Source organism: Tachysurus vachellii, chromosome 3 (assembly GCF_030014155.1).
Source record: "Tachysurus vachellii isolate PV-2020 chromosome 3, HZAU_Pvac_v1, whole genome shotgun sequence".
Lineage (NCBI taxonomy): Eukaryota > Metazoa > Chordata > Actinopteri > Siluriformes > Bagridae > Tachysurus > Tachysurus vachellii.
In genome coordinates, this window is record NC_083462.1 from 25,372,483 (window position 1) to 25,394,440 (window position 21,958).

Sequence of the window (21,958 nt, forward strand, 5' to 3'; positions counted from 1 at the left end):
AATAATAATAAAAAAGCCAATTTTACTCTCAGAATGCCACAAATATTTTACACATTACTGTGTCCCAGGTCTGTATTGTGTGGTTATAATCTTACATCTACCTGGGAGATCTTACAGCAGGTTCATGAAATGGATTCGGGTACAAATAATGGGCTTAATGCAAATAAGTAATGATGCGACACATTCATTCCATTGGCTCGAATGATTCCCCTGACCAATCACATGGCGCGCAGAAACGTGTGTGTTCATTTCCCTTTACCTGCGTTAGTCCTCACCTTTAATTAGCTCTTATGAACTGATTGTCTCAAAATCTCAGAATCGCATTTTATCCCGTTATTTCATCTTAATTATTAAAATGATACGTGTAAAGAGGCATTGCCAAGAAAAATATCGCTTTGAAGTACAGTTAGCTTCCACTGCTAATCTGCTAAAAGATAAGACATAGCTTGGGATTTATAATGTAAATGAAACAGACAATTGCCACAGTGATTTAAACAGTTTAAATATTTAAAAAAAAATAGTGGCTAATCATTTAGTTAAATTTTTATTGCATAGCGTTTTTTAAACAACAGACAATTGTCGTGAAACAGCTTTACAGAATTATCCAAATATATAAATTCATGGTCTAATTTTTTAAATAATAAATTTATCTCTAATGAGCAAACCAGATTCGACATTAGCAAGGGAAAAGTCCCTGAGACGAAATGAGGAAGAACCTTTGAGATGAACCAGACTCAAAATAGAACCCATCAATGTCTGGGTGACATTTCCCAAAATTTTAGAGTTCACTTCAAAAGACAAATAAAGCATGCAACGTCATATGTTGGATTACATCCAAAGCTAAATCTAATCTAATATACATTTTGGATAACCTTTTACATTAGAACTGATCAGACTGGAAGAAGCTCTATGTGCACAAGAGAACACAGGGACACTCACTTTCATTAGCTTCTTAATCCTGGTCAGTGTTGCAGTGGATCTGGAGCCTAACCTGGGAATACTCGGTGTGAGCTGGAAATGCACTGCTGATGGGATTCCAGTCTCACAGGAGACCATGCACACACACATTCACACCTACTGGCATGTTTTATGTGAGGTGGGAGGAAACTAGAGAACCCAGCAGACACAAGGAGAACATGGGAGAAACTCTACATTGACAATAAACTGAAATATTGAGCCCAGGACCCTATAGCCATGACTCACTGTGCCATTTAGGAAGCATTAGGTTGTATTTATATACATTACATTATATTACATTATACTGAAGTATGTGGACACCCGATCATATTCCATGCATGTTTGTTTGTTGAACATCACATTCCTCCTTTTGCTGTTAAAACCTCCACTCTTCTAGGAAGGCTTCCCACAAGAGCAATAGGAAGGTCAGGGTGCAGTCACGTTCCAATTCTTTCAAAAGGTGTTCGTTTGGTTTAAGGTCGGGGCTCTGGAGGACACTTGTGTTTGTACCACTTTGTGTACAGGGACACTGTCATGCAGGAACATGTTTGAACCTCTTAGTTCCACTGAACAGAAAAATTTAAACTATAGCATACAACATTCTAGACTATTTTGTGGTTCCTAATTTGTGACAACAGCTTGGGGAAGGACCATATATTAATGTGCTGGCCATGTGTCTACAATTTTATTAATGTGGTATTTTTATTTAATATATTTAAATTAAAAATGAGTCTTATAATCAGCAATGACCTGCATTGTTACAGCTAGTGACTACAACGGTATCAAATCTGTTCAATATTAACATTAACCAAAAAAACTAAACACCGTTGATTAGATAAAGCAACAATAATAAGAGATACAATTCTGGATATTATCTGAAACCCCTTTTAATAAGCATAACCAAGATAAAACAAACATGTAATTTAAATAATAATTAAAAAAAAAAATCAAAAATCAAACTATTAAATATCAAAGAAGGCATGATTAAACATGTTTAAAATCATCCAAATAATTATCAAGGATGGTTATCAGCATATATTAAGCCTCTATATAGATTTTTGTCTGAAATCCAATGTTTATTTAGAAAATCATCCCAATGTAAAATGCTAAAAAACTATAATTTCATTACATATGTGCACACACCCTCATCACAATTTTGAGAGTAATAAGAAACTATATAAAACTGGATTTAAAAGAAAACGTATAGAGAAAAGATAAATGCTAAACACCCCCCACATACACTCTTGATTGTGATTAGACAAATAATAGTATAAAAGAAATGTGGAATGTCAAAATCAGCATTCAGTCTTTCTGTATCTAGAGGACAGCAGGCAGGACTGAGTGCCTGGAAAGAAAAAAGAAAAGAGACTAAAGCATGTTCCTTCTTGGGCACACACAGGTCCATGGTATGTAGATGTGCTAGCGTGTGGGCTCATGCATTTGGGTTGCTCCTCATGAGCTCAATATCAGCATCCACCATCTCCTTAACAAGCTCCTGTTGAAAAAACATTACACATGCACACAGTTAGAATCATGGTCAGTTTCTTAGACATGGAAAACTGAAGTGAAGGGGTTCCAGTTCTCACCTCAAAGGTCACTTGCGGCTTCCAGCCAAGTTTTTGCAGCGCTTTAGTGCTGTCTCCTTGCAGATAATCCTAAAGACAGAGCAAAAGAGTTGAGCTTTTCTCCTCCCATATTTTACAACACTATACTTTCTCCTTCACTCTATACTGCAGCACACACACACACACACAGAGACACAGAGACACACACACAGAGGTGTCAGGCTTGGTATCTCTTGGGGCAAGTGAGGGCAAAGGCAGCCATCTATCCAACATGGCTCCCCCTCCCAAACTCTTGCCCAGTGACGGAGCATGATGGATTATGGGACTTGAATGGCCAATCTCATGCTCTCTGTTTCCTTTTTCCCCCCATTTTTTTGCCCTTTTCCTTCAGAGGCAGAGTGAGAAATGGGTTTTTAGTGGAGATTCTCAGGGTGCCAGCTTAAAGAGCTTGAGAAGCCTTTATGGCTGATCTGATTACACTGAAGCGCTAAGGAACCAGAACACAAACACACTCACACACATTAATAGCACTTTTGTGAAGTCCAGTTTAACACTCCCTCATTTTTGAACCATAACAAGTGATTATAATGCATGAATTTGTATATGTTTGCTTTAATTTACTGTATTCTTTGATTGGTTGTATTAGTTTTGTATTCAGTTTCTGCATTTAATTTTAATTTCTTTTTTGTAGTTTTGAAATTTCAGTTCTGGACAGCCTAAAAGTTGTCTTTAAGTGTATTTTACACCGTATGACAATTTAGGCTTAAGATGTTGAATATTAGCACACTAAACTTTAGTTAGACAAACGTTATAATGCAGAAACTTACATTTTAACAAGTTCATTTGTTTTCTTAAAAACCTTCAGTTAGCTTTGGATGCAAGTTTTTTTTTTTTTTAAATCAGTTATACCATTAAATTTTTTCAGGTATAAAAATGTTTATTGTAGTTTTAGCTTTTACCTTAACAGCGCAGTTTTTTAATACTAATTCTAGCATTTGAAAAGTAAACAATTTTAATTACATACAAATAAATCTTTAAAACTGATGTCAAACAGCATTCATCAAAACCCTGCAAGAGCATTAAACTTTCAGACCCAAGGCATGTATTAAAGAAGTATATTAATCATAATTAGTATTTGCTGACAGCTAAATGAATCTCAGCTGGTTTGGCCACTCACTGAGTTCAACAAATATCACCTAAAACCTAAGAGATATATATATTCAGTGAAAAAGATTCAGGGGAAAATAAAAAAAGAGAGGTGCATGTTAATTCATGTTGCTGTCAGAGGATGAAACAGAACAACAGTGCGTGTGTTTATGTTTGTTTGGATGTCTGTGCAAGACAGATATAAATTAAATGATTATTGTTATGATTATATTGGAATTTTAGGTCTGTAGCTTTAAATGCTTGACATGAAGCTACAGCATGACTGACTAGAAAAAAGACAAATAAAAGTTCTTGGGAACTAAAGAAATAGAACCAGACAACTCATCACGGAGCATGGGCGTGAGCATACTTTAATTGAGAAAGGTGTTTGAGCAGTGTGTGTGTGTGTGTGTGTGCGTGTGTGTGTGTGTGCGCGAGCGCATACAAAACAATGTCAGTCATAAATCACAGTCATACACACCCAGAGCTGTACTGCTAGCTTCTAATCTGCTATCGGTATCGAAATGATCTGAGAAAGTATTGTCGTTGCCAATGTATTAATTAAATTCAAACACCATAAATCTGTGTTGCCGTGAGTATAGATCTTTACAGTGACACAATAAAAAGGTGGTGCGCGTTGAGACATGAGAGTTAAGAAACCTGTGGTAACATTTTCACACACATTCTGATCACCTTTGTTAAAAGTGATTCTTCTGTGAGCGAGATGACGAATTCAAATCCTATTGTCACTCGGTGTTTTGACGGACTTGACACACTTGGTATATTTATAGACTAATGCAATACATCAGTTTTTCCCCCCCAACATAATTTCCGCACGCCATCTTAAGGGTTATTCAGTTTATCTTTTCATAACCATTCAAAGACTTACCAAACACTTTAGAGTTTACAGTTTCAAATTACCCTATAAAATAAACACAATTATTCAAACTATTCACTTAAATAACTGAAAATAAAAATCACAAAACTGAAAAAATTCTCATTAGAACTACTTTGAAAACTGGATTATAGTTTAACAAAAAAAGAAAGTATTTAAAAAAGTATTTCTTTGCAGCATTTTAATCAACTACAGAAGTCCTAATTAAGCTAAATCAAATAGAAGGGCATTATTTTAATTTTCTGACGTTTATTAGATAATCTGTCACAGCATAACATTATCTAACTAACATTATCTGTACTTTTTACTGGTTCAACACTTTCTTTTTCACAGCAGTATGTATGGCCTGAATTTCAATTCTGACCAGAGAAATTTAAGATAAAGGCAAAATAAATATCCATCAGCTCTCTTGCTAACTGAAAAACCTGTGTGCAGGGTAAAGATTGACTGTCTATTTCCAAAGCTAGGTATCATCGAATCGAAACATTTAGGAACTGAGTTCAATGGTAACTAAAAGTATTACAGTGACATGACTTGACACATAACATATAAGAGACACTAAGAATACAAAGCACTGTACCGCACAATACTTAAATGTATAATACATTTATAATAAAATTTATAATAAAATGAATGTACAATACATTTAGTATAATAAGATGTGTATTGAAGTGAGAAAATGTTTATCTTGTGACCTAATCATTTACCACCATGTCCAGTCATTTTCAGCCTACTGGGTTGCCAAAGAAACTACCAACTTTCTGGCAAAAATAGCACTAAAACAAGTTTATAATTAGGCAGGAAAGATAAATTTATAGCCATCATAAAATGTGTAATAGCCAGAAAACTGTATAAGCTAGGACAACTCAATAAACGGCATAAATGTAAATATTCCTACAAATGAATCTACAAATCAAAAGTATTAATGTCATGAGGCAAAGAGATTAGAGTAACGTAAAATGTGTTGTTTTTTTTTTTTGCATAAGAGTGCGTTTTTAGTCTAAAGTTTCTAGCTCCATAATATAGTCCTTTCTAACTGATAATGAAATTCATTGATAGTTTTTTTCCTCATTGAATTTTGTTAAAATTGGTCGCTTACTTGCTGCAGCCCTAACTGGCATCACTAAGGAATATTTTGAATAAACGCAAACAACCTTCAGTCATTCTTGATGGATGGGAAAAGACAAAGAGCTTCAATATAATGCTGTGAATGTAAAACAGACAGATAATCACGAATCAGGTAATGCATACACTAAATACCTAAGAGTTGAACAGTAATATTAAGCACAATTAGGGCCATAACAGAACTGCTTCACCTCTGAAACTGTTAGAAACAGGAAACAGGAATTAGGCGCTTAAGCAAGCTGATTCCCTACACAGTGAGAAGAATTGTGAAGGAGGTGGGGGAAGAGCCCACAGACCATAGTTTTAGAGTTGCACACTTTCCTTGACTCATGTGGCTGTTAAACTTAACTGTTGTGAGAAAAAAACCCTTTCTGGGAACACAAAAAGCACTTTGCCAAGCATCATTAGGACTACAACTAGCTTTGTGTTTATGGTCAAATGAGACCATCATCAAACCTTTTTGGTCATACTCCCAATGATTCACTAGAAAACCATAGCCCTGTGTGTGTGTATATATACATACATATATGCCGTACAAGTTCATATTTTTACCCATAAACACTGGTCTGCAGGCTATTTTAGGTTTCATAAGTTTTATATATAATAGAGAGTCTCTATAAGCAAGAACAAAAACAGGAAGTCGTGAATACAATTTGTTAAGAATCAGGGATTAAAAAAGAACATTTGGTCTTTTACACCAAAAACGTGCAAAAATGTCCGGGGTGTGTGAGCAAGGGCCAGGAAGTTTGCCGCCCACCTCACTAGGGCTTGAAAAAAAATCAGGCAATCCAGTGTTTTGTGGGTTTGACCTCAGCATGCTCACATACAGGAGAGGGCCTGCCATGTGGGTGTGTGGGAAAGACTCAGCAACCTTATCCCAAACTCTCTGATGTCATACAGCACATACAAGACTAAACCTCTCCAAAATGTTAATGTACCACAATTAGTATACAGCATTTCTTATAGCTTACTTTATCTAGCCTCATGTCCTCATTAAAGGATAAAATCAGCTGATTCTGAGGCTTAGTCACCCCTGAAAAAGAACACAAAAAGTTTCCTGAGATTGCATGGATAACATTACAGACTACTTAAAATTTAAATACACTCAAATTCCAAACCTTAACATAACTAAAGCACCTTTTAAAGGAATTTGATAGCAGGTAAGCAACAGTTATCATCAATATTCCTCAGTTTTATTTAGAAGAGGATTCCTGAGTCAGATCTCATATAAAGCCGACTCCCCCTTTTTAAAGCCGGCACCAGGAAAGAGCGTTTCTTTCACACAGATGCTAATATGAGCCTGCACAGGATGCAGTCAGTCAGAAGGCGATGTTGGTGAGATTAAATTCTCATATATTTTCACCAACCATTCGTGGTTGTGATGAAAAATTGGCCACTCTGGCGAGAGTGAGTGAGGAATGTGAGGTGTCAGGAGTTCAGCGACTGACAGAGTGCGAGCGAGAGAGCCAGAGTTAATTAGTCAATCAAGATAACGAGCCCAGAGACAAGCCATTTACAAAGGGCAACCTGCAATTAACCTCCACTCTCATAGCTCTCCCACACAACTGCTCAGATCTTGTCCACACTAATAAAGATATATTTTAAAAGCACAAAAGCTATTTTGTGGGGTTTTTTTTCCTTCTTTCTTTTCAAATAGAAAATGATTCTTTTTTTAAAACTGTTCTCCAACTGAAACTGTAGATTTTTGGAAAAACGCTGATGTCTGTTTTCCTGTGATAGGTCACTGTTGTCATGTGATCCTGACTCTAAAGCATCTAAAATAGAGGACAAGTTAACACGAACATTGCTGTCTGGTGCCATGTATTTTGGTCACTGTTTCACAACTGATCATAGTAATATACAGAATAAATACTTTGCAATCACTGTCAGAGCTTTGGCTACCTTATATTTAGTTGCTACCCTTAAATGCCTTTTTTGGTTGGCATGCAGCACATCAAACCGCATGGTGTCAATGACAAACCATTTGGCTCAGGTAGTGTGTGCATGCTTAGTATAGACCTTTTCCTATCCTTACATTTCAGTGTGGACGGAAAGTTTTGCAACTCGTATACAGCCACGTATAGAGTGGAATAAAAACTTTTCAAATGCACCCATATTAGCATGAACAAGACAGTAGTTTCGTGCCTAGAAAATTACACTTGTGATCTTTCTTTCATGTACATTTTCTACCCTGTCTTTTCAGCAATGCTTTAAAAACATCCAAACAAAAGCCAAAATCACCTGGTTTCTGGGCCACATTTTCCATGCTCTATTCCTTCTAGTTATAGTTCCTATGAACTCTTTCACTCTTCCACAAAACACACTCTCTCCTTTTCCCTCTCTCCCCTCTGTGGGGCCCAGGGTGGTTCCGCTCAGTCAAAGTCCTTCAGGAAATACCAGAGAGAAGGCCAGGGGAGAACTTACACCCTCTTTCCCTCTCTCCATTTATTTCCCTGCCTCAGCCTCCCTTGCTGCATAGCTCTTTCTTAGTCCCCTTCACTATTCATCTGTCATCATTTCTCTCTCTCACTCTTGCTCTCTCTTGCACTCAGACTCGTCTCTATCCCTCCAGTTTCAGAACTGCGTATTACTCGGGGCACGTTCCATATGAACAGCCTCGTCTCTGAGTCAGAGTGACATGGACAGACGGGTAAAAGAACGGCCTAAAGCGAAAGGGAAAATGAGACGTAGAGAAACACAGTAGCAACTGTGTGAACACAGGATCTGCCTGTGAACGGCAGACTTACAGCCCTGAAGTGTGCTCAATAAAAGTCAAGTTGATGTATATGGTCACCTAGAGGAAACACTGGGCATCGAAGAGCAAGTTTACTACAGATTTGAGCTCAGCTTGGCACGCGGCCAAACACTTTACGACATCATTCGCACTCGGATTTAACGGCTCTGACCTATTACACTGCATATCATCATAAATCTGTCACGTGCAGCCAGTTGCAGAGTCTCCCAGAGTAACAAAACTACACACACACACACACACACACAAGCTGATACACAGAGTCACATACTACAAACTGCACACAGCCTTGTAGTCTACTGATGCTCAGCTTCAGTTTCCACAGACACACAGCCAACCAGCCAGATATGAGAAGCATAAATAACCATAAAGTCTGAGACTGGAGCTACATCAATATCCATACAGTCTACAGTAACTACAAAAACCAGACAATATCAGGCTACACCACGGTTTTCAAAACGCTGTCCATTACACTCCAACACAGAGCTTATATCATCATTAGTAGGGATGTCAAAAACAATACCTCCTATTATATCAAATAGTTCATATTTAATTGAAAAAAATGAGGTGCAGGATTGAGTGTTTTATTGGCTGGTAGAATAAAAAGGTTAAGAACTATACAGAGTCTTATTTTCTGAATGAGGCCATTATACTCTGTGATCCTTACTCTTTAAATCACCAAACCACTCGTTTGTTCCCCCTTCTCCCAATTCACAGTAACAAAATATCTTAAATAAAATCTGAATTGAAATTGGGTGAAACTGCAGTAATTCATGTCAATCTGTGCCTTTCGAGATTCCGTCTGGAAACGTGTTTACTAGAATAATATCATTGATCTAATCCCTCTTTAATGTCAAAAGGCTATAACCCTAATCCCTAATAATCCACATAATTCCACAATTTAAGAGAAACAGCAGCTCAGAACAAACTTGCCCCTGTGTGCACTCTGACAAGACATGGACACACATGCATACAAAGGTTTTAGCCAATTTTCACATGTATGGCACAAGAATACCTCAATAATAATAATAATAATAATAATAATAATAATAATAATAATAATAATAATAATAATAATAATAAATTGCTGTCAGATTTCAAGATATTTGTGTCAAAGTAATTTTTGCTTTGGAATGGACAAGGCCTTCCTCGAAACTGCCTGGAAAATTAACAATAAAAAAACCTTTTGGCTGCCTGAAATCCATCTTCACCAAAGTGCTCATAAAACAGCTTTAAATCAGCGTCTGAATGAATAAAATGGAAGTATAAATCCAAACGGGCTAAATGGAACCGCTGAATGTTCTCGAGTGCACACCACACAGTTCACAGAAAGGTCTTCAGCTGCGTTCAGCTCCACCCTAAAGGAGCCATTACAGGAAACGTTCACCACCACCATCAGACCCACTGTAAGAAACATTGCCCAGGTTCATTTGTTCGAGGCCTCTGACGCACAAGTCACCCGTGTCCTGTAGCTTTCGCAGTAGATCCTGCACTGCGGTCACTAGTCAGCTCTTGAAGCATGCCAAAATGCCAGAGACTGATGAGTGAAAGAGCTAGACTGAGCTTACTGGCTTTGCAATATTTATTTAGACATTCGCTTAACTGCTGTACCTAGGAATGTATTTGTACCTAAAAGGCTTACTCTCGGCAGGACTTGAATGGTTTCACAGTGAAGTGAACTGACTACATCTCAAGCACTTGTACAACTTTACTAAATGGGACACACTGCTATAGATACTAGTGAAGTAGTAGTAAACATACTACTGATATTAAGTTCAGTAACACACAATTTCCGATAAGGCTTTTTTTTCTGTCCTACTTTCTGTTCTCATTTAGTCTTATGACCCTGCCACTAGGAGGTGTGTCCGTCTGTTTGTCCGAGATTCTCTGGATCTAAAGAATGAGAGGATTAACGTCTGTAGGAATTCTTTGGAATTATCACTGTAACTAACAGACTCGTTAAAATAAGTGATTACATTTTGAAATTGGAATCCAAACATGATCAAGGTCACAACTAGGTCAAATGACTAAAATAGTTTGCCTTCAATAGTGTCTTTCCTGTGTGAAGTATATTTTAAGGGTATTTCAGGCATGCAGAGAAGTAACAATAGGACTAGACTTGTTAGCAATAGAGCAATCCCTGTTGACACCATTAGCCTTGAGTTCTATCTGTTCGTATTATTATCATGAATACTACCCCATAATGAATACTACTAGGTTACTACCCCCTTGTGGTAGGGCAATATTTATAGTAAACTGTTGCCTGTTGTGTTCTGGCACTAAAATCACAGTCATACTAATTAATCCGGTCATACCAATTAGTCCGGTTTGGTTCAGTTTCACATTAGATAATTAAACACCACCACCCTCAAAAAACATGGGTGTTTAGGGCTGATTATGCATTGAAAATTTCTTAATTCACTTTTTAGAAAGTTAGTTTAAAATATTGTACTTCACAGAAAGCATTCGTTTCCCAGATATCCAGAACACATCGCATTTCTACAGGACTGTACTTTGGCTCAGTTTGTACTTCGTCCCGTGCTACGTGCCTTGCATCTCATTTCAGAAGCTTGCAGCTACAAAAAATGCTGCAACACAAAATGTTTGTGATTCAGGATCAAACCCTGATTTATCACTGCACTAGAAGCATTAGAAGGTGTAAAGACATACATCTAAATATGTAGCATGCACAAAAGGCCTTCAACTTTAGTAGTCTAATAACAATTTTAATTAACACATGCACATAAAGTGATTGACATAATAGGTGAAAAAACAACCCACCTTCGTCTTTAGTGAAAGTAATACGTTACAACAGTAATGATAAGTAAGAACAGTAAGGAAGTTTTGAGTGTGTTGTGGTTATTGTGTAATACTTTTTTTGCCTAACAATTTAAAAACCATTGAGTAGGAAGGAGCCTGTTGTACATGCTGAACAGGTCTTCTCAGATGTGAAGAGGTTGCACACACCTACAGAAAGTCCAGATCCAAAAGCCCAACGTGCATTAAGCCAACAAATGCGGATATATCTGCTTTTCACTGCTGCCTTACTGATTGACTCATGACAGTGACTCATGTATGAACTTGTTATATGCAAATTGAATCAAATACACTATATTTAGAATACTTACTTTTGGTAGCTGAACTAATTCAGAAGACTATATCAACATAAGCACATAATTATCAAGAAACCTGATTGTTGTTTATGGTGTGATAAATACTTCAGAGTCTGCAAATAGAACACCTAAAGGAAATATTTGCTAAACCATATCAGCAGTTACATACCTGCCACTGACTCATCTGATATTGCATGTTGACCAACATGTCAGATTTTATAACATGGAAATGTTTGGTTCTCCATGCTGCCTGTCTATGAGCCGTTCAGGTTCAGCATCATTCTGTCCTTGATTAGAAAGATTGACCTGTAAATTTTTACAACAACTTCCCATAAATCAACAGATTGACGATTTCTCTGACAACAGAAACTAGAAAACTGAACCGTATGGATCTGACTTGATCTCTAAACATCCCAGTATCAGCAGCATCATAACCAGAATGATTACACAACGGTAAACGTGGTTTTTACAGAAAAAAGGTCAATCGTTTTAAAAGAAGAAAGATCCTTGAAAAAACGCATCCAAAATGAAGAGGTTTTTGATTTAAAGTATTTGTTTTAAAGTGATATGCTATTTAATATTTATAACTCATATCATGTTTGATATTTATAGTGTTTTCTTTGACAATGTCTACCGAATATATCTGATCCCTGATAATCTCCTCTCGTTTAAAAGCTTTCCTATTGTAAATATAATGGAGCACATTATCCATTGCAGTGAAGTAGCTAAATATTTAAAGTAGTTTCCATAGAAATGGGCTTAAATTTGACTTTATGCCATGCTCTTGGCTCAGTGAAAAGTTTTGCTCATGGTCTTGGTGAATATTGAGTTTATAACCAGTCTTAACTTTATGGCCTGTGAGACATGAGCAACATTGTCCATGACTGAGCTCTAACATTTACTTCAGCTGCTCTGTTTATTGTTTGTCCTACATCTTCTGGCTAGTTGGTTGAACTCACTTCTGCAGTATCACTTGTATCTCTCTTGGGTCTTTAAACAGCTGGATACTTTAGGAGATTTCAATATGCATCATTTCTAAGTAATTTTGGAGGGAAAAGAAAGCATGAAAGTAAATAAAAGTAAGTGTAGGTACTCTGCAGAACCAGAGGTAATACGGTACGATTACAATGATAGGATAAATTGGTTAATGAAGGTGTGTGAATGAATGTTAAATAGATAGGTGTGTATGTTGACAGTCAGGAGAGGTTTTTGGGTGTGGCGATGAGGAAAGATACATCATGTGTAACAAGGCTGTAACCACACTATATGTTTGTGATCATTTAGATAGGAAAAAGAGAAAACCTGATCTTAGTAGGTAAGACTAGAAAATAAGCAAGTGTTTCTTTCAGTGTCCAAATCTACAGCCTGAAACATGTGCCATGAGTAGAAACCCTGTGTGTTAATGCAGGAGGAACTTTCTAAATTGACAAGCAACATGGCTTGTGTGTATGTGTGTGTGTTTTCCATCTGTCAGTAGTCATTTAGTCGGTCTGTTTTGTTTTCTGAGTTAGTGCCTTTTTGAATTCCTGGTTGAGTGACTACACTTACATACCCCACACACACACACACACACACACACACACACACACACACACACACACACACACACACACACACACACACACACACACACACACACACACACACACACACACACACACACACACACACACACACACACACGTCTGCTAAGGCAACATAATGTCTTATACACAATAGGCAATAAGTACTCATTTAAAAATCAACCAAAGGAAAGAAAACAATTTAGTTACCAGTATGATGAAAGATGTGATGTGTTACAAGAGCCTGTAGTAAGCAGAGAATATATCTCTCTCTCATCCCCCTTTTACCCCTCACTTTCTCACTTACACACAATAACACCCACTCACAATCACACACACACATTTACTCACTCACTCGCACACACGCATTCACTCACTCACACACTCGTACACATGTACACTCACTCACTCAGACATACATTCACCCACTTATTCACACAGACATACATTCACTCAGTCACTCACTCACACACACACACATGCATTCACTCACACACTCACATACACTCACTCACAAAAACATTAACTCAGTCACTCACTCACAAAAACATTCATTCAATCACTCATGCACTCACACATTCACTCACGCACTCACACGTACACTCACTCACTTAGACATACACTCACTCACTTACTCACACAGACATACATTCACTCACTCACTCACACACACGCATTCACTCACTCACACACACACACACACACACACACACACATTCACTCACCAATTCAAACTGAAGTATCTGGTACTTACCACTTCAGTGGGACGGTAGTACTTGGAGTCCACCTTCACATGGACGACCCCCGTCTCCTGACACCTGCCTACCTCGTTCTCATTCTTGCCCTCCCACCTGTAATATGAAAATTGTTACATACAATATTATAGATAAACAGGTACACAGACAAACAGAGAGACAGACAGATAAAGTGATATATAACCAAACAGCCAGACAGATAAACAGACATATTTCCCTCCGCAGGTTTTGAAACTGTAAAGCCAAATATTTTCATTTTGATATAAATTAAAGACATTTGGGCTTGACATCAAAAGATGAATTGGAGGAGTTCGGAATGGCAGCTGTCATTTTTCAACATTTACATCTAGACGTGTTAGAAAATGTCACCTTTTGTTTGAATCCACCCAATTGATCAAAATGATCAGAACATGTGACTGACAGGTGTTTCTTGTTACCCAGGTGTGTCCTGTTAGATTGGCTGTTTAAACAATTATGAGCTCTGAATGTCTGCTCTTGGTTTGAACCCTGTGTTTTGCCTGTGAAGACTTGTTAAAAAGCATAACACATCATAAAAGGCCAGAAAGTTGTCTATGGGAGAGAAGCAAGCCATTTTGAAGCTGTGAAAAGAGCCCGTGAATAAGAACTTGCCAATTCAACAATTTGGAATGTCTTGAAAAAAAAAAAGAAACCAGTAACTTACTAAGAACCAGACACTGGACAGGTTGGTCAAGAAAATCAACATCAATATCTCTGTACTTCCCTGTGTGTATGGTGTTCTCTGAATCAAATCCACAAGCTTGCTCAATCCCAACATAACACATTGAATTAAATTGAATTTTTGTTCGACTCGACTCGTAAACCAATTTAGACTCACATCTCTGTTTCATGTGAGATGAAGGAACAAAATGACTTTTACACTTTTCTGTGCAAGTGTTGTTCCTCCTGCTTTCAGCTCATCCTGCAAAACTTTTCCAGCGACCACTGACTTCTCTCACCTTCCTTAACATTAATCTAAGAGCAGGTTGTCAATCCTGTTATTGAACTAATATCACTGAGAGGGATTTGTTTAATGTCCTGACTTTAATAAGGTGCAGAGCCAAAGCACAAAGACATTGTGTGTTTAAATTTAAAGTGGGTATACACACTGGATATAATAAATAAAACTGAACAAATACTCATTTCCCCTCAATATAAAGAGACAGGCAGGCAGACAGAAAGGTGTAGTTTAAAACTAGGGCAAATATATTTATTATTATTATTATTATTATTATTATTATTATTATTATTATTATTATTATTATTGATCAGGCCAGTGCTGGAATTTATGGCGTTGAGAATGTAGGCAGAAGTTCTGAAGTCCGACTGCTCATATAAGCCAAACAGAATACTGCAGATTGTTAGAGTGCAGAGTGGAGAGTACAGAATGCCAAAAAGAGTAACACACAATAAACTGTGCGTCTGTGTGTGAGTCTGTGTGTCTGTGTGTGCACTTACACAATGGACTTGCCCACGTGTTTGAAGGCTCTCTCCACAAACTCTCTCACGCTGTGCACCTCTCCTGTAGCTATGACAAAATCCTCTGGCTCCTCCTGCTGCAACATCAGCCACATGGCCTGTGTGAGTGAGTGAGAGAGAGAGAGAGAGAGAGAGAGAGAGAGAGAGAGAGAGAGAGAGTTATGGTTCAAGACGTTTTTTTTCCCCCTCCACTTTATTATGCCGATCACTCCCCACTGCATTTTAAATACATTTACAACAGGACACATGAGTACAACAGGGCATGAGTTATCACTTTGATTATCAGCATCATCCACATCAGTCATGTTCCTGTTGTGGGATTCAAACCTGAGCCTCGTCATCATCTCTCCGGTCTACTAATCAGTAACATGCTAACATAAGTGGAGAAATATTTGCTGACTCGAGGAATGTCTTTTTATTTGATGATTTAACATTTTAAGACTGTTTGTTTTCATCTGTACAGAGTGTCTAAGTGCTAAACGTGTAAACAAATAAGCGAAAAAGTACAAATGTGTACAGTAGATGTCTGTGCTCAGTAGATTGTAGCTGTTTTTCTAAATATTAAATGACTTATTGTAGTTCAACCATTTTAAGTTTCAAATGACATATGTGAAGAACTTTGGAGAATAAACCCAGTCTGATCTTCAGTGCTTTCATGTGGTTTGGATCCTACACCCGCTCCAACACATACATACCCATCCCTATCCTGACGTCAGCACAAAGCCTCCTGGGATATTAATTATTGTGGGAATGAAGAAACAAGTTCCCAGGTTCAGCCACCCCCACTTTTTAAACCCCCAACACACCCACACACACACACAAGCTCTGAAGCTGGTTGAAATATTATAAAGGAGAATAGGGAACAAGATAAATATGGGGAGAAAGATATGCGCAGCTCAGCATCAGTAGATCTTGCTCCATCTATAAAAAGCACACACACACACACACACACACACACCATTGTGTACTAAATACTCATAGCTGAAGCCAGTTGGCTCCATGTCCAATGTCTCTTCCCCCGCTGGACTCCATGGCAGAATAAAGAGTCCATCAGCACGTTCTATCTGCTGCAGTGGGAAGCTGGCTGCTTAGTCTTACACTCTCTCACACACACACTCACATACACACACTATTCCTTTCTTTCTCTTTTCCCCCATGCGTGTGTCTGGTGCCTCATTTGTGCCTGATGGATGGAGCATGTGAGTGGAGCCGGAGTGAAATATGAGTGTATGAGCGTGTGTGTGTGAGAGAGAGCGTGTGTGTGTGAGAGAGAGTGTGTGTGTGTGTGAGAGAGAGAGAGAGAGAGAGAGAGGGAGGGAGGAAGGTAAAGAAGGAAATAGAGAAAGAGATGGAAAGGGAAAGAGACCAGGAGGGAGGGAAGAAGAGGTCACCTGAAAATATAAAGTTTACTATAAATTTAATGTGAAAAGAGCTGCATACTGTGTGTGTGTATGAATGAAATGGTCTTTTATATTCCTTGACTTTAACTCACTCAGTTCTCCCAAAGACACAATAAAAGAAGGTGCGAATCATATACAAGTATTATATGTACATATATTACATATATTGCATCTCCTGATCTAATCATGAATGAACGAACACTGAATGGACAGTGCATCTGTATGTCAGAAACAAGTTTAGCCACACTGATGCAGTGATGGAAAAAAAGAAAGAAAGACTTCTCAAAAAGTCATGTGTCAGTGTGTAAACATGAAGTTGTACTTCAGTGAATCACAGATCTGTAATCAGATATATAGCTCTGCACAACTGAGTTGTTGCTACGATCCACCGACAGCTACAAACCCTAATTTACAAGTTTTCAAAATGCAAATTACAAGAACTACTGTATATTATTATATTACTGTATAATTCAGGGGTCAGTTTGAGTGGACAGATTTAATTTTTTTTGGTGGCTATAAAAGGAGTCGGTGAACCTATTTACATTTAGACACAGAAGTATTGGCACCCTTGATAAAAATGGTTTTAAGAAGGTTAAAAAATGGTTTAATTGTCTTATGGGGGAAAAAAAAATCCACTTCGCTAATTAACCACAAAAAGATTAAATCTTTACCAACCATGTAATTGCAATGAAAAAAATTGTAACAGGTAAAGATTTACAATATTGACAATGCATTTGATAATTTATACAATTACAAAAAAAACCCTTATGAATGTATCCAGTGTTAATAAAAAAATGAAGGATTTTAATGACATTTGGATACATTTTCAGTGTGATATGAAGACATTCATTCACAACTTTTTTTAGTCCTCAATTCAATTTTTACCAAGGGTGCCAATAATTTTGGAAGCGACCGTGTACATATTACAGTTCCAGATGTTCACATTTCACTATGCAGTTACAATAAAATGACACAAAAGTCATGAAATTTCACTTCTCCATTGTAATAGCTAGCATATATGTTTAGCTCCCACATAAAGTAGCTCAGTAGCAACATCAGGTACATCAGTGTATTTATTCGACACTGGCAGAGGAGTACTGGAAAGATGGATACTCCGGTTCGGTTTTACCCCACTTCCTAAAGCGTACCTCACGCTCACCTCGCTCCTTTAGCTCGCCTTACTGGTTCTCACTCTCAGTTTTTTTTCTCTCCCTGCTCTGGATCATTACCTCTGTGAGGGACAACTGAGAGGCCCAGGCCAAAATCCCCCTTCCTGTTCACGACTCACACACTTACACACACAAATACCCACAGAAAACCTCTAGCCCACTCCAGATCTTTGTGGTGAAGGCCAGAGAGAGTGTAACGTGTTCTGCTATGAAAGCCCCGTCATTGTGAAAGCCCCGTCAACTCACATGGGGATACCGGGGTCCAGTCTAACCATGACTTACTGCACTTACAATGTGAGCCCAGACACAGACATATAGGGGGAAGGGAGAAGACTAGCGTGTGTGCAGGAAAGTAGTGTGTAGCCCCTGCCTTATCAGCATGGCCTTCCTGCCCATCCATCATGGCAGTCTCGCCTGATAGTCTCGAGTTCACCAAGGCTTCAGTTCGGCAGCGACATCTGGATTAGGTACAATTTCACAGTGAAATTAACGGAAGTGTGTCTGATCGGTTGCATTATACCCCGAGGACAAATCATGAAAATGGTAAAACTTGCATTCTCACATTTCTGTTGTTTAATTGGGAAAAAATATGGAGGTTGTTTGTCTAAAAAGAGTTGTTCATCAAGGGCTCTTTTATGCCTACATCACTTGATTGGGTTGTTTGAAACCTGTTGAACTTAGCAGGTTTAGATTTCTTTTGTTTGAGCAGATCCAAAGCTTAAAATGTAGAAATGAAATAAAAGTAATAATAGAAGGCTTATTGCAGCATGTCTGTGCTAAGCAGTATGAGTCATGGAAGTCATCCATTAGTCTAGCATATTGTTCCCGAGTGGCATGAGATTGCAAGTTTACATCCGTGGTTTGGAATCCAAGACCGAAAAAGTGGCCATGCTCTCTGGGTGGGAGGGCTGCTATTACTCTCTCCCCTGTCAATCAGAGCCAATCGTTGGCATCTGAGAGCTGATATATGTTGAAGAGTGCAGTTAGTGTTTTCCTCCCTGTGAGACACAGCATGAGCAAAGGGGTTAAAACGATACTCATTGAATGCACATTTGACCTTTCCTTATTGGTAGCTGTCATGTGATAATGCAGAGCAAGTAGCTAGGAAATGGGCATAATCAAAAGGACAAATGACCAAAATGGTGGGAAAAAAAATTCAGAAATAGCTAAGTAAATATAATTGAACTCTAGTGTTAAAAAGTTAGTGTTCATAAGGAACAGTGTTGCTACGACATCCTATTTTCTGCCTAATCCTTTAACCTATTGTGCCAGACTCAAGAGTTATTTATTTATTTATGTTAAATATAACGTCACTCATCGATTCTTATTGCTGCGAGTTAGAATCCCAACAATGCCACAGCCATCAATGAGAGAATGCTAGTCACTCGTGAGCATCTGTGAGCTCATGTATGTGTAATAGATATGTGTGTGTGTTTGTGTGTGTGATGTTGCTGCCCTGTGGCCTCAATTCAAGAGGATAACAAGGTTGGTCTCAGGTATGTCAGAGGAAGGGTGTGTGCAAAAATCTGATTCCATACACAATAAAAAAGAATTCCATTACAAGTGAGTTTTATGTTAATATAAATATTAATTAGGGAGCTGCTAAAAAGAGAGACAGACAGTGAGAGAGTGAGATTGAGAGAGAAATGTAATAATTGTCCTCACATAACTCTCACTTTTTGTACTTTTGTCCTACACATGTACTTTATAACCTGTCACCCTGTTTTACTGTTGTGTATTTTTACTTTTCTTTTATTTTGATGCTTTGGCAATATTGTGTGCTAGCAAACATTGAGTGAGTGAGAGAGAGAGAAAGTGAGATAGAGAGGGGGTGGTGTGTGTTTGGGAGAAAGCTTAAAAAAGCTTAAAATCTGTCAAGTCTTGGTTTGAGGTGAAAGGCGAAGACAAACAGAGGCTTACCAGCGGTGACATCCTCATCACAGCCTCAACACCAGTGTATGTGAATCAACTTCTATCTGTCTGTCTGTCTGTCTGTCTGTCTGTCTGTCTGTCTCTCTCTCTGTAACCCTTTAATCTCTTTCAACACACCATATATAAAGCTGTATATGAACTCAAATACTCAGTCTATTTGAATGAATTGGGGGCATGGAAGCCTTTATTACTGTCACATATACATTACAGTACAGTGGGATTCTTTTCTTCGCATATCCCAACTGAGGAGGTTGGGGTCGGAGCGCAGGGGCAGCTATGATACAGCACCCCCGGAGCAAGTTCAAGGGCCCAACAGTTGCAGTTCGGCAGTGCTGGGGCTTGAACCCCGAGCCACCACTGCCCAAATTTCATGGAGGACTAGCTGTTAAATTACACGAGCACAAATGGTGGGATGAGGATGAGTGTGATGTTCACTTTCCCCTCTGTAACTCACACACTCACTCACACCTATACAAAATAAAAATGCACACACTGACACGCATGCACACACAAACAGGCTCGGCTCTGAGTTTCTCGGCATGTGGGAGTTTCTAAGACTCAACTCATTTACATGTGCTGTGTTTTTCTGGAAGCATATTTTGCAACTGGAGAAAGTTTTAATGCTCCCCACTGCACCACACACACACACACACACACACACACACACACACAGTCTTTTTTTGTACTGAGCACAGAAGAGCTCTGTTTGAGGCAGGTGGTTTGAGTTAGGCACAGACATGCTGTCGTAAGGCTGTAGTCCAAACACACACACATACACAGAGAGAGAGAGAGAGTGAGAGAGAGAGAGAGAGAGAGAGAGAGACTGAGGTTTTGACTGCAGATCACCTGTGAACTTTATTAGCACTTTTCCATATAGGCTGTTTTTTCTCCCTCAGTGTTATCCTTTAACTGTACATCTATGTCTTACCTGCACTGTTCTAACATTCATTCATTCATTCATTCCTATAAATGAATATATTAGGTTGAATTTCTGTTAATCCCATTTCCTGGAATATATATTATTTTTGTGTCATTTGTTTAATTGAGATTTGTTCAGTTAGTTTTATAAATACAGAAAATTTAAAGACTTCACAAACTTTAAAGCAGAAAAGTAAATAATACAATGTTAAAGAAAATGCTATGTACACACCACACGCTACAGTGTGCAAGAGAGTGTGTGAGAGAGCGAGTGTGTGTGTGAGAGAGAAAGAGAGAGGTATGAAGAACAGAGATGGTTATCTGCATCATTTAGCCTGCTGCTGAACATATTGGTTACAAATTGGAAAATGAGCAGCAGGTGTGTGGACACACACACACACACACACACACGTCAGGTCTGGATCATGTGAAATGGGGGGGCATGGGGTCTGTCACTATGCAAATGTGCAGAAGTGAAAGGTAACACTGAGTTATCCCTGTTGTACTGTTAATTAGCTAAACACATTTTATACCGATAATCTACAAATCTCTAATTTCCCTGCAGCACATTTAGTACAGAAGCTGGAAGCTATTTACCAGAGCAAGTTAACAGGTGCTTCATGATCTGTTACCACGGCTTCGGAGTGGTTTACCAATAGCGTTTGTCCTATCAGTGGAAAATAGTAATGGTTTGTATTTCTGGAAAATCTTGCAACCAATCATATGTCTTTGTGCTCATGGATGCAGAAGAGAGCGCTTTTCTCCGAGTAGTTGATAAATATAATGATAATATGCATGAATTTATAATATCATAAAATTCCTACACATTTCCTCATATAACGTGTGCATGCATAAGGGAGAGAGGTACAATGTGCCCCACACACACACACACACACACACACACACACACACAGTACTGCTCCATTTCTTGCCAACCATATGGCACTTAGTGTACAAACACACACTCACACCTTCTAAACTCTATTTACTTGCTTAACTGCCAGCCCTGGCACTGAACGTGTGTGTGTGTGTGTGTGTGTGGATTGGGGTGTCAGTTTATGCAGGTATAGTGAGGGCGGCTCCTGTTTAATGTACTGTCATGAAAGTGAGAGAAAACAAAAAGCACGTCACCGTCTTGTCCAGCCCTACATACTACACACACACACACACAC

The 21,958-nt window shown here is 38.4% G+C and overlaps 1 protein-coding gene across 3 annotated transcripts in view; it reads right to left on the reverse strand.

Annotated features, from left to right (window-relative positions):
- Positions 1 to 1,828: 1,828 nt before the first annotated feature.
- Positions 1,829 to 21,958, reverse strand: part of gmds (GDP-mannose 4,6-dehydratase) — a 64,426-nt gene continuing 44,296 nt past the window's right edge. For all 3 annotated transcript variants that reach the window (XM_060866450.1, XM_060866449.1, XM_060866448.1), the window contains 4 exons: positions 15,347 to 15,465; positions 13,870 to 13,966; positions 2,544 to 2,612; positions 1,829 to 2,452 (listed from right to left, as the gene is read on the reverse strand). In XM_060866450.1, coding sequence (XP_060722433.1) covers positions 2,390 to 2,452; positions 2,544 to 2,612; positions 13,870 to 13,966; positions 15,347 to 15,465 — 348 coding nt within the window. In that variant the 3' untranslated portion in view covers positions 1,829 to 2,389. The remainder of the gene's footprint in view (positions 2,453 to 2,543; positions 2,613 to 13,869; positions 13,967 to 15,346; positions 15,466 to 21,958) is intronic.